At 46.1% G+C, this 12272-nt stretch overlaps 1 protein-coding gene across 3 annotated transcripts in view; it reads left to right on the top strand.

Moving 5' to 3' along the window:
• Positions 1–12272, top strand: part of nrxn3a (neurexin 3a) — a gene marked incomplete at its 3' end in the record, with an annotated part of 139230 nt that overhangs the window by 108169 nt on the left and 18789 nt on the right. For 2 of the 3 annotated variants that reach the window (XM_079752066.1, XM_079752064.1), the window contains exons 14-16: positions 7058–7229; positions 10499–10588; positions 11915–12237. In XM_079752066.1, coding sequence (XP_079608192.1) covers positions 7058–7229; positions 10499–10588; positions 11915–12237 — 585 coding nt within the window. The remainder of the gene's footprint in view (positions 1–7057; positions 7230–10498; positions 10589–11914; positions 12238–12272) is intronic. The other variant, XM_079752065.1, reaches the window with a different exon arrangement.

Raw genomic sequence — 12272 nt, 5'->3', positions numbered from 1 at the left:
CGTAACGGTCATAACATTCAAAGGAATTGGATTCAGTTGAACATGTAATTACATTGCGCCGTGCCTCAGAGGGCTGTACTGATGTCGTTGTGCAGCCTCCCTCCTACACTCTGCAGTTAACTGCACCACACCGTTGGGTAATTAAATAACCACATTATGACTTTGGTTGCAGAGGCTTATGAGTGACAAAGGAAATGTAGCAACAGTGAATCATTTCCATAAGCTAAATACATCGCTCCACACCTATTTCAGAAACACAAAGGCATGGGGGGGGGACACTCATGGGGATCCACTGCCCTGGGAGTCTCCTATGATCTGCTGGAGACAGTTTTTTACTATTATGTACACACTTAATGTGTGTGTGTGTGTGTGTGTGTGTGTGTGTGTGTGTGTGTCCTACAAGCTGCTTTGGATGTATGGAAAAGTGGTACACAAGTATATACCGTCAACAGAGGTTGGAGAATTAATGACCCTCTGATCCAGTTTGTTTTTATCGTCCCCATTGCTCTATCTAAATTAGAAGATTTAAGAGCTCTTATTTGAGTGGAGCCTTCGGCAAATAGTGAGTGAAATTCCATCTTTCACACTCTCATTCATCTGTCCCGTTGATTTGAACTTGATATGAAGATCGATTTTCGACCGCTCCTGACTCATTTCTAGCCTGGCTCCGCCCGTCTAAGTACTTGGTACTACTAGTACTAATTACCGCTCAATCTGAATTCCCCTTCAGTACTAGGTCTCGGTCTAAGGTATGTTAGTGGGTTTTCTCCGTCTAAATTTTCTGCATCCAATCAGCGAACAGAGGGAGTGGCTGGGATCAATGACTTTAAAGTCAGCTCTCGTTGACGGACATCTTCACGCATGGTGATTGGTTTGTTTACAGCCTGCCTGCAACGTGATTCCTGGCCAAACGTTAGCGATTGGTTGTGGCAGATCCAGAGTGGCACTGGGCAGATCCAATAGTTTTGAACTTCAACAGACACCCGAGAGTCTGGTAGGACCAGGCTAACTCATTTCTAAACAATCTGAAGAATTAGGACATTGTGGAGATCAGGCCTTCATCGCCCCTCACATCGCTGGCTACCTAAAAGGTGAAAGAGCCTTCATTAGTTAACGCCAACCCCTCTGGAGAGCCCTTAAAGCAGCACTCTGTTAGCGACTGAGACACTTTGTCGTACTGTGTCGTAAAAGCAGCTTTTTGTCCTTTTTTTACTTTTGAATCAGCACAGCTACATAACCCCAGAACCCCAGACTGATGAATGAGTATCACTTAGCCCCTTCCCGCTCTACCATCACTCCCAATAATCAGACCCAGACATTCCCATCGCTGGGATCTCTTGTGGCTCCGGCCGCTTCTGGAGGCAGCGATGGAGGAGGAGCTTCGGGGTAACACAACCCTCCCCAAGGTCCACTTCCTGTTCACGGGCGGCGCTCTGTAAACGGGCCCGCGGGCTCAGGAGAGTGCGGAGAACCTGAGCTGCTCTTTGCAGATTGCGTTCAGAGCTTGGACGGAGATAAACGGAGGACAGATGAAAAGTTGCCCGGGCCACAAAGGTCAGAGCCAGTCCATCGATCTGCAGGTTCCTGTTCAGGGAGGGCCGGGTAGGTCGGTGGGATAGAAACTCAGGAGGAGGTTCAGGGAGAGCCCTGGTCCTGGTGGAGGAGGGCTCGCGGTGGAGGAGGCCTCCTGGTAGAGGAGGCCTTGTGGTGGAGGAAGCCTTGTGGTGGAGGAGGCCTCCACGTGGAGGCTGTTCTCTCAGGAGGCCCCCTGTGGAGGCCTCGGAGGGCGGGATGAAGCAGGGGCCGGGCCCTCTTTGGAACCAGTCCCATTTTATTGGCCCATCAGCGTCCCGTTCAGAGGCATTCAGGGCGCGTTCCTGTTCTGTCTCACTTTATCGCCCCAGCCGGATATTGTGTACTTTTGTTGATGTCTTGTTACACCCCATTACCGTAGCATATGTGTGTCGTTATGCCCTAAGGCACACATGTTGGTACAGAAATCATTTTTGACTACAAATGCTTGAGATCTTTTATTTATCCCTTATTTTTATTTTCCTAGTCAGATAGAAAAACCTGAACATCACCTTAGGGAATCCACTCTGAAGGAAATGCATAAACATGTTAGTCCCAGTTGATTAAAGACAGCATTAGTAGTCTTATGCTGCGTTCAAACAGACGATATATCCAGACAAACGGCCCCGGTCGTAAGCCTACATTCTTTGGCAGCAGGACAAGGTGCCGATGCGGTACAGAGGCGGGAGAACATCCGCTCTGGAAGAACGTGAACCAATCGTATTGCATCATTGCTGTGAAAAACACACATTGACTTCCAACAGTCTGTGTCTGGTTAGCTGCTACAAGCTAGCGTTCACGGGCTGCATTAATTCAGTGTAATAATTAAAAAATTCAGAATAAAAATGAAATTCAGATTTCCATGGGCTTGGAATGTTGCCGTGCCTAGAGTCATCTCTACAAACATCAAGGGACTCCTTTAGTAAGACTATAACGAGCTGTGGCCAAGCAGATACAATTCAGCTCCATACAGAAAAGCTCCCATTCATAAAGATGTTTAGCCACAGTATTTGGCCTGAGCTCCAGTTTTATTGATTGGCCTTGTTTAATGCAAGTCATTAAATAGACTAGAGCAGCATTACTCATTGCGCGGCTCGCAAGCCACATGCGGCTCGCCAAGCCTCTATTTGCGGCTCGCATGGCGGTAGAAATATACAGTGATATGATCATGCAGTGAATATAGATATTTAAAAAAACAATACAAACAATTATTTAAAAAATAAATCAACAGCGGCATTAAAAGGTGGAAATATAGCCTTGTCTAGAAAATATTTTTAAACTTGCTCGGCTCTACGCTGACAACGGGGTTGCCAGATTGGCGGTTTTCCTGCATAACAAGAGAGAATGTGCTCTTTGGATGGACTTATTCTTATTAACTTATTCTTCAATAGCTTCCATGTTATGTGACCCAGTGTCTCCACATTATTCCAGAAAATAGCACACAGTCACACAAGTCTTAATTTTCCTCTCAAAGTGCACCAGATTGATGCATTCCAGGTTAAAAGGTACCAAATTTTCTTCCGGGGGAGCATGCCCCCGGACCCCGCTAAGGACCGGGTTCCCTCCACAGTTTCACAAAATTCTGTGGGAAATACTGCTTCAGGGAGGACATATTATTAAGCAGGCATACTTATTTATGACTGGATTTATAGCTTTTGATACTTTGCGGTAAAAATGGCTCGCCTGTTGACGTCGTCCTGTCAGTGCGGCTCTCCTGAAAAAAATAGTGAATACCACTGGACTAGAGTTTCTAACCCTAACCCTAGACTAGAGTTTCCGCCACATTTGAATATCAGGAGATTCAACCCTGAGGGTTATTTACACTTTAAAGAGCGGTGTGTGTGTGTGTGTGTGTGTATGTGTGAGTGTGTGTGTGTGTGTGTGTGTGTGTGTGTATGCGTGCCTGTGTGTGCGTGCGTGTGTAGTGTACTGTGTGTAGTGTGTGTGCGTCCCTGCGTAGCGTACTGTGTGTGTGTGTTTGCGTGCGTGTATGTATGTATGCGGTGTGTGTGCGTGCCTGTGTGTGTGTATGCATGCCTATGTGCGGTGTGCGGTGTGTGTGCGTCCATACGTAGCATACTGTGTGTGTTTGAGCTGCGGGCTGCTTGGCCCACGCGAACTTGACCAAGTGTGGAGGAGCAACTTGTCCGTCAGACCTGCTGTTATAATACCAAGATGACTACGCTACATCTGTGGCGTTCTCTCAGTGTTGACTTGCTTTTTAAATACACATTGTTGGCCTCCAATTCATTTTACACATATGCATGTGTAAAGTCCCATTGCTTTCCCTAAACGTTCATTTGTTTCTTTAATGTTTATTTTCTTTAAAAATCGGTGATAGGAGCTACATCATCTGTCCCTGACTTCTATTCATCTGTTGTTGTAGAAACCTGTATTTTGGTTCAAAAATACCATGTCCTGTATACTGCCAAGCAAGGAGAGAATCTTTAAAGGACATATTCTAAACAAAAAATTCACCACACATACCATTTAGTGTAAGACCAAATGTAAAGAAAATGTAATTATTTAATAAAATGAACCAAAATTGTAGCTGTGTCAGGTTAAGGTCGAGGTTTGCACTATGATTATAATGCTCACAGTTTACAAATGTAGTGAGTGGTGCTCTTGGAGCCATTTTGTGAAAACATTTAATTCCTAGATTTTAGTGTTTTTATTTGAAATGAGGATAATTACATCATGTAATCTTTACCCAGAACAAATGAGAGGGGGATGCATTTGTTCTTTTTGAAGACCCAGAGCGCACTACTCCCACACAAGGTCAAGCTATTACTCAGAGAGTGTGAGGAGCTGGAGCGTTCCAGCTGCTAGGGCCGTACGGAAAGCTCCATTACTGTTTACAGGACTGACAAGGCAAGCCTGGGGAACGTCACACTATGAGGCAGGGAGACAGACAGACAGACAGCATGGTTCTCACTCAGTGAAGTTGTACAGCTACAATATCGCCATTCAAGGGGTTGTCTCTAATTAGATTCCAATGTTGTAAATGTTCATTGTCATTCACCAGAGCCTGTGTTAAAATAACACAACTCAGCATGAGGCTTTTTATTCAAGAATACAAAAGAGTTTATTCAATAAATGCTAAGGTTTTATTTGTTAAGGTTTTAATGTATTCATTGTCATTTACCTATTTGGGCGTTTTTTTTTTATTTCTCTGATATATTAATTCACCAGTTTTGTTCCCTTTAGTATCTGTGATTTATTTTCGTTTACCAGCCCTTGATAACGTTCATTTTCAGCCCATTGACCTCTTCAGTTAATCTTCCATTGGTTTACGAACTAGCTTCCCTCTGTGAATTAGTGATTGCCTGTTTGGATGGAGATAGACTGACTGGCCCCTGCCCAGTACTCCAAAGGTTTATGTCTTCAAACAGCTGGTATCAGCAGAATGACCTTGGAACGAAGCTCTCATAAACGCTGTCAGTATCACATTCAAAACAATCACAGCGTGCTTGATTTTGGCAAGATTATCTATGTAAACTGCCCAGTTCAAGTGTTGTGTTGTTTTGAGGTCTGACCTATATGCATTTGTGTGGGTTGCTATTACAATTGTGGATAGAGGAAACAAATAAAACAATGTTATGCCATTATTATAGAGAGTATAGCAACGGTGATTTCTCCTCAGTCGATGCGCAGAACCACCTTAACTTACAATAAAAGTTATGTTTTATTATGGTGGGGTCATTTCTTTTGCAAACCAAATGTGGACAAGACTAGGGAGTCTCTCTCTCTCTCTCTCTCTCTCTCTCTCTCTCTGTCTCTGTCTCTGTCTCTCTGTCTCTCTCTCTGTCTATCTCTCTGTCTCTGTCTCTCTCTCTCTGTCTCTCTCTGTCTCTCTGTCTCTGTCTCTCTCACTCTCACTCTCTCTTTCTCTCCAATCTCCCTTGGGTAACTGAATCAAAATGCTGCTGCTGCCACATATTATCTTCTATTTACACAGGGCATTCCCGCTCTTCTTTATGAACACTATCTTCTTTGGCAGGTGACAGAGTGAAATCGCCTCTCCTATTATGTTTACAGAATATGCATGAGGCATTCTAAACAGAGCGAGGCCGTGGTGTGCTTCTGTCCCACCATGACCTGCCCTGTTAGTCATACACCTATTATGAGAAAGTGATTGTGTGCCTTTGTATTTTAATTGGTCTTTTGAAATATTTACCAACCTGTCAAGCTTAGTGATTGTCTGCAGGCTTAATATCTTTAGCGGTGTAAAAATGATTGTCTTCTTTCCGTTTTTGAATGAATAATGAGCCTAACTTTGGGATAGACTTTGATTGGTTGATTGATTTTATTTAGGTGTCCTACACACTATAATTATCCAGCAAGTGTGGGCTTATAATAAAATGTCAAACAATATGAATCACAATGAACACCATGCCATATACAAAATCCTACTTAGATGTAATACACTTAGTCTTCTCACCCAGGCTCAATCTAAACATTAAGCTAAAGCAAAAACCTCCTCTTTAAACAATAACTTCAACGTAAGATGCATGTGTCCTTGTTGCCAACACATTCTGCATAATTGTGTGATAAAATCGAATGGGATTTGCCTGCTTATCAGGAACCTTGAATCTGGCCTGAAGGATCCATGAAGGGTCCATGAGGCGCGTGGTGCACGTCCATCGCTATCTTTAGAGAGATTCTTATGGTTCCTGTCGTCGCTATCTTCAGAGAGATTCTCATGGTTCCTTCCTGTCATCCCTATCTTTAGAGAGATTCTCAAGGTTCCTTCCTGTCATCTCTATCTTTAGAGAGACTCTCATGGTTCCTGTCGTCGCTATCTTTAGAGAGATTCTCAAGGTTCCTTCCTGTCATCTCTATCTTTAGAGAGACTCTCATGGTTCCTGTCGTCGCTATCTTTAGAGAGATTCTCATGGTTCCTTCCTGTCATCCCTATCTTTAGAGAGATTCTCAAGGTTCCTTCCTGTCATCCCTATCTTTAGAGAGATTCTCAAGGTTCCTTCCTGTAATCCCTATCTTTAGAGAGATTCTCATGGTTCCTTCCTGTCATCTCTATCTTTAGAGAGATTCTCATGGTTCCTGTCGTCACTATCTTCAGAGAGATTCTCATGGTTCCTGCCATTGCCATCTTTAGAGAGATTCTCACCATTCCTTTCGTTGCTATCTTCAGAGACATCATCATGGTCCTGAAAGAAGCGCATAGTCATGTTAAAGAATAGGCTGATAGACTGGCTACCCCTGGCTAGTGATTATAGTGTAACCCCATTTTAAACAAAATGCCAACATCATGAATATGAATAAATTGCATGTGTAAAGTTCTGTGAAAGAATTACATATTTAAATATGTGTTTATATTTCACGCACAATTCTTAATTCTTCTTTGACATTTTTAACATAACCTCAATATGCAACGCATTGCATATTCACATATTACATGGAAATCCACTTTTCCGACTTGGTAGATGTGTTTGCTCATAAAGAATGTTTTGTATTTGTTTTACAGCAACAAGGAAAGATCGGGGTGACTTTCAACATCGGTACGGTGGACATCGTCGTCCAGGAGACGAGCACACCTGTGAACGATGGGAAGTACCACGTGGTGCGCTTCACCAGGAACGGAGGCAACGCCACGCTGCAGGTGGACAACTGGTCCATCAACGAACACTTCCCAACAGGTAAGGACTCACCTGGACACCGCTAATCAGATCACCAGCATGCAACCTCTGGAATCAAACTCTCCAGAAGAAAAGTACTAAAACCTCAACTAAACAAATGAATGGTTGATGCTAATGTTGCCTTCCATGATCTTCAATACAAGTGCCTTTTATGTTTAAAAAATAATATAGAAAGACAATTATGTTTATGGACTTTCTACAGTGTACTTTCTACAATTGACAGTCAATATCATTAATTTCCAAATTTGAACTGACTGGACAACGTCTGCAAATAAATCAGCTCACATTGTGATATTACAAATCCTGACACTAACTTTAATAACAGAATTATGACCCCATCAGTTTTCTCAAAGAGCACACACATTAACACACTGAAGAACATCATTTGAGTCACGTTCATTTATTCAGTCTGAAATACAGCCTGAACCCCACAGGAAATGTTAAAAAATAAAGTATTCATTCAAAGGCCATGAAAGATGTGAACTAGGACCAGCTGATGGAGTTTCAACCATCAGTTTTGTTTCTACACAGCAAAGATGGCGCTGTAATTTTCTGTTGAGTCTGGACATGGACTCACAATCAAAACATATCCAGGTCCGTTTCTTGACATGTTGCCATCGACCAATCAGAAGTATGCAGCATATTTTTCAAGCAGCTCCCACATTGTCTCCAATCCAGGGTCTTCCCTACAAGCCAATCAGCAGCGGCCATTAAATATGCGCTGGATACAGTGATTAACAGCACACATTCTAAACATCTCCGCCAAACCAGTTTGTTCCTGTTCCGCTTTAACCTTGAACACCTTTAAAGTATATAATTATATTATTCATGATACATAATGTATGTTATTATATTGCATAATTTCGGCCCCTGAATGCAGAAGCAGCAGCAGCAGCATCGCTTATGACTGCAAAACATTGAGGGCCTGTTCTTCTAGCTCGTTTAACCTGAGTAGGAACGCTGTGGACAAGAGCCATGCTCACATTGAGTAGGAGGTAGAGGGGAACAGATAACACCACTGGTCCAACAGGCGTAGGGTCTGATGCTCCACTGGGGGATGTCTATGGGAACAGAGGGGTTTGAAGCAGGGTTTTACTGACAGCATGTCATTCCTTATGTGTAGCGCTCCATACGGCATTCCTGTACCGTAGCACAGCTCCAAAGCCCTGACGACAACAGGGGAACATAGCATCTGAACACAATGTCATCCGGGGATGCTTGTTTGGCCTTGTTTCCTGAAGCGCTTTGAGTCTGCCTCGTGTAGGGAAAGGGCTATATAAATAAAGGTGCCTTGCCCTCCTCCTAGGTTACTGCTGGCCTTTAGAGTGGGGGGGGGGGGGGGGGGCGTTCCCTTAGGTCCCTTTGAGGCCCCTCGACTGCTTCAGGGGGTTTCACTAACATTCTGTAATACGGGAGTTCTGTTCACTCGGAGCTCCTCTTCAGGCATCAGTCAGTGATCTCTGGTCCAGCCCAGAGCTCTGCCTGATCCTCAAGTAGTGCACCGCTGGGGCAGTGGAGGGTAGATACACCACTGGGGTGGGGGTAGATACAGGCACGGGTAGGGGTAGATACAGGCACGGGTGGGGGTAGATACAGGCTAGGGTGGGGGTAGATACAGGCTGGGGTGGGGGTAGATTCAGGCTGGGGTGGGGGTAGATTCAGGCTGGGGTGGGGGTAGATTCAGGCTGGGGTGGGGGTAGATACGCCCCTTGGACGGGGGTAGATACACCACTGGTGTGGGGGTAGATACAGCACTGGGGTGGGGGTAGTTACACCACTGGTGTGGGGGAAGATACAGCACTGGGGTGGGGGTAGTTACACCACTGGTGTGGGGGTAGATACACCACTGGGACGGGGGTAGATACACCACTGGGACGAGGGTAGATACACCACTGGGACGGGGGTAGATACACCACTGGGACGGGGGTAGATACACCACTGGACATTTTGGGCGTCTGCCTTCAATAAAGAACAGGGGGGAGGCTTTAAGGCCTCTGAACCAAACCAGGGATTTATTTCATGGAGGACTTTCAGATATTTGCTAATTGACAACCGAGCGACTGCACGCGTTTGTTGTGCTGAGTTAGAATCCGGCTATCAGTCGATGAGCATGATGGGGCCACCTCAACGGTCCTCCCAGTGGTCCTCTCAGCGGTCCTCTCAGTGGTCCTCTCAGTGGTCCTCTCAGTGGTCCTCTCAGTGGTCCTCCCAGTGGTCCTCTCAGTGGTCCTCTCAGAGGTCCTCTCAGCGGTCCTCTCAGTGGTCCTCTCAGTGGTCCTCTCAGTGGTCCTCTCAGTGGTCCTCTCAGTGGTCCTCCCAGTGGTCCTCTCAGTGGTCCTCTCAGCGGTCCTCTCAGTGGTCCTCTCAGTGGTCCTCTCAGCGGTCCTCTCCGTGTCTCTGAGCGTCCTGTGCGGCCAGCCCAGCATGGCTGACAGAACAGAAGGCCTCCGACTCTAACTGTCGGTTAGTGTTCCCCTCGTCTCAGCGGAGGCCTTCTCAAGCCTCTGCTCCTCTCAGCCCGTCTCGGCTTGATAACGCAGACGTGTTGTAAACCGATCACCAACGTTCAGCCCCCCCACTACCTGCTCTATGAAGAGCGTCCTCACACAGAGAGCTCAGAGGGGGCAGCAGGCGCTGTTGGTTCAGTGTGGCGGGGGCACATCCCCCATGAGCCATGGGGGATGTGAGAGGTAGGGGGTGTGGGCCGTGGGGGATGTGAGGAGTGGGCGATGTGAGCAGGGGAGGATGTTAACGGGGGGGATGTGAGTGGTGGGGGATGTTAACGGGGGGGATGTGAGCAGGGGAGGATGTTAACGGGGGGGATGTGAGTGGTGGGGGATGTGGGCCGTGGGGATGTGGGGGGGAAACAGAATGTGACCCATTGCCTTCCACTCGACAAGCCTCCTGTGATCCAAAGAGCATTCAGAGGAAAGCGCCGCTTGTTGGAGGACGATTGCTTTCATTTGCACAGCCCCTCCCCTTCAGAGCCCCGACCCCGCCCCCCCTCAATTACTAGTCTTTCATTACACACATCACTCTGGTAAAGCCCAGAACGTTTGCTATTGGCCAGGTTTCACTGTTCATGGCCAGTTTATGTTGCCACGTATTGATTAATGTAAACTAATTCATTTTCTCCTAATAAAATGTAATAAAAACTAAAAAGGTTATAACCTCACTTAAAGAATTTATAAAAATGGTGTCATGATGATGATGATGATGATATTTGCTCTATAAATGTTTTTCATAAATGTTTTCTTAAATTTCTAAAGGGAACAGTGACATTGAACGCTATCAAATGGCCAATAAGAAAATTCCTTTCAAATACGCCAGACCAGTAGAGGAGTGGCTACAAGAAAAAGGTAATCCCCCATTGACTCATTAACCACTCCCTAACCCTAACCCTAACCACTCCATAACCCTAACCCTAACCTCTCCCTAACCCTAACCTCTCCCTAACCCTAACCACTCCATAACCCTAACCTCTCCCTAACCCTAACCCAAACCTCTCCCTAACCCTAACCCAAACCTCTCCCTAACCCTAACCTCTCCCTAACCCAAACCTCTCCCTAACCCTAACCCAAACCTCTCCCTAACCCTAACCCAAACCTCTCCCTAACCCTAACCTCTCCCTAACCCTAACCCAAACCTCTCCCTAACCCTAACCACTCCATAACCCTAACCTCTCCCTAACCCTAACCCTAACCCTATCCCACAGCCTCTCCCTAACCCTAACCCTAACCTCTCCCTAACCTTATCCCATATCGACTCTGACCCTAACCTCTCCCTAACCCTAACCTCTCCCTAGCCCTCTCCCTAACACTAACCTTATCCCATATCGACTCTGACCCTAACCTCTCCCTAACCCTAACCTCTCCCTAGCCCTCTCCCTAACACTAACCTTATCCCACATCGACTCTGACCCTAACCTCTCCCTAACCCTAACCTCTCCCTAGCCCTCTCCCTAACACTAACCTTATCCCACATTGACTCTGACCATAACCTCTCCCTAACCCTAACCTCTCCCTAGCCCTCTCCCTAACACTAACCTTATCCCACATTGACTCTTGTCGCTTCTTGCTCTTTCCTGGGCCTCAGTTATGAGCTTTTCTATTTTTAAACTCTAACATTAAGAGTTCACAGTTTTGCTTTATTCATGCATGGCTGTTAAAGAAGTTGTTAAGTAGGATCACATTAAGATCTCTGTCACTGATCAATGGTTGAAGGGACTGGGAGTTCTTAAAAAGATAAATTTTGTATGGTTATTATGCCTTTGTAATCTAAATGTTATTTCACAAGTCCCTTCAACAACTTGAGCATTAAAGAACATTGCAAAAGTTACAAACGGCATCGGAATGAAAGATGGCAGACATGCATGATGTGCAAATGTTATAATAATATATATAGATATACTTATGAGTGTTCTTCAGATTTGTCTAATTAGCAGTAACAGTATCACTTTGTAATGATTTGGGGATATTAATATCCAATGTCTACCAAGTTGGTGGACAATTGACTTGGGTACCGGTGGATTAACTTGTTCCAGTCATGGATAACGCTCTCTTGACCCCTAACGATGACATAGAGCAGAAACGCTCTAGCTGTTGTAGACAATGTGTGTAGTGAACACCATGATATAGTTGTACCTGCGATGAGAACATGTTTTAACGCGGTGCCCTCCCCCGCAGGTCGGCAGCTCACCATCTTCAACACCCAGGCCAGCGTGGCCATCGGGGGCAGCGACCGCGCCCGGCCTTTCCAGGGCCAGCTCTCCGGCCTCTACTACAACGGCCTCAAGGTGCTCAACATGGCGGCCGAGGGCAACGCCAACGTCAAGATCAACGGCAGCGTGCGCCTGGTGGGCGACGGCCCCGGCTCCGGGGGCCCCGGCTCCGGGGGCTCCGGCCGCTCCACCGCCACGCCCCCAGAGATGTCCACCACCTTCATCGAGACCACCACCACCATGTCCACCACCACCACACGCAAACACCGCTCCTCCCCCACGGTGCAGGTAAGGGCTGACAGCAGGGGCCCTTAGTGGGACAC

Source organism: Pollachius pollachius (assembly GCF_949987615.1).
Source record: "Pollachius pollachius genome assembly, chromosome: 15".
NCBI lineage: Eukaryota > Metazoa > Chordata > Actinopteri > Gadiformes > Gadidae > Pollachius > Pollachius pollachius.
This window is presented reverse-complemented; position numbering and strand designations above follow the sequence as displayed.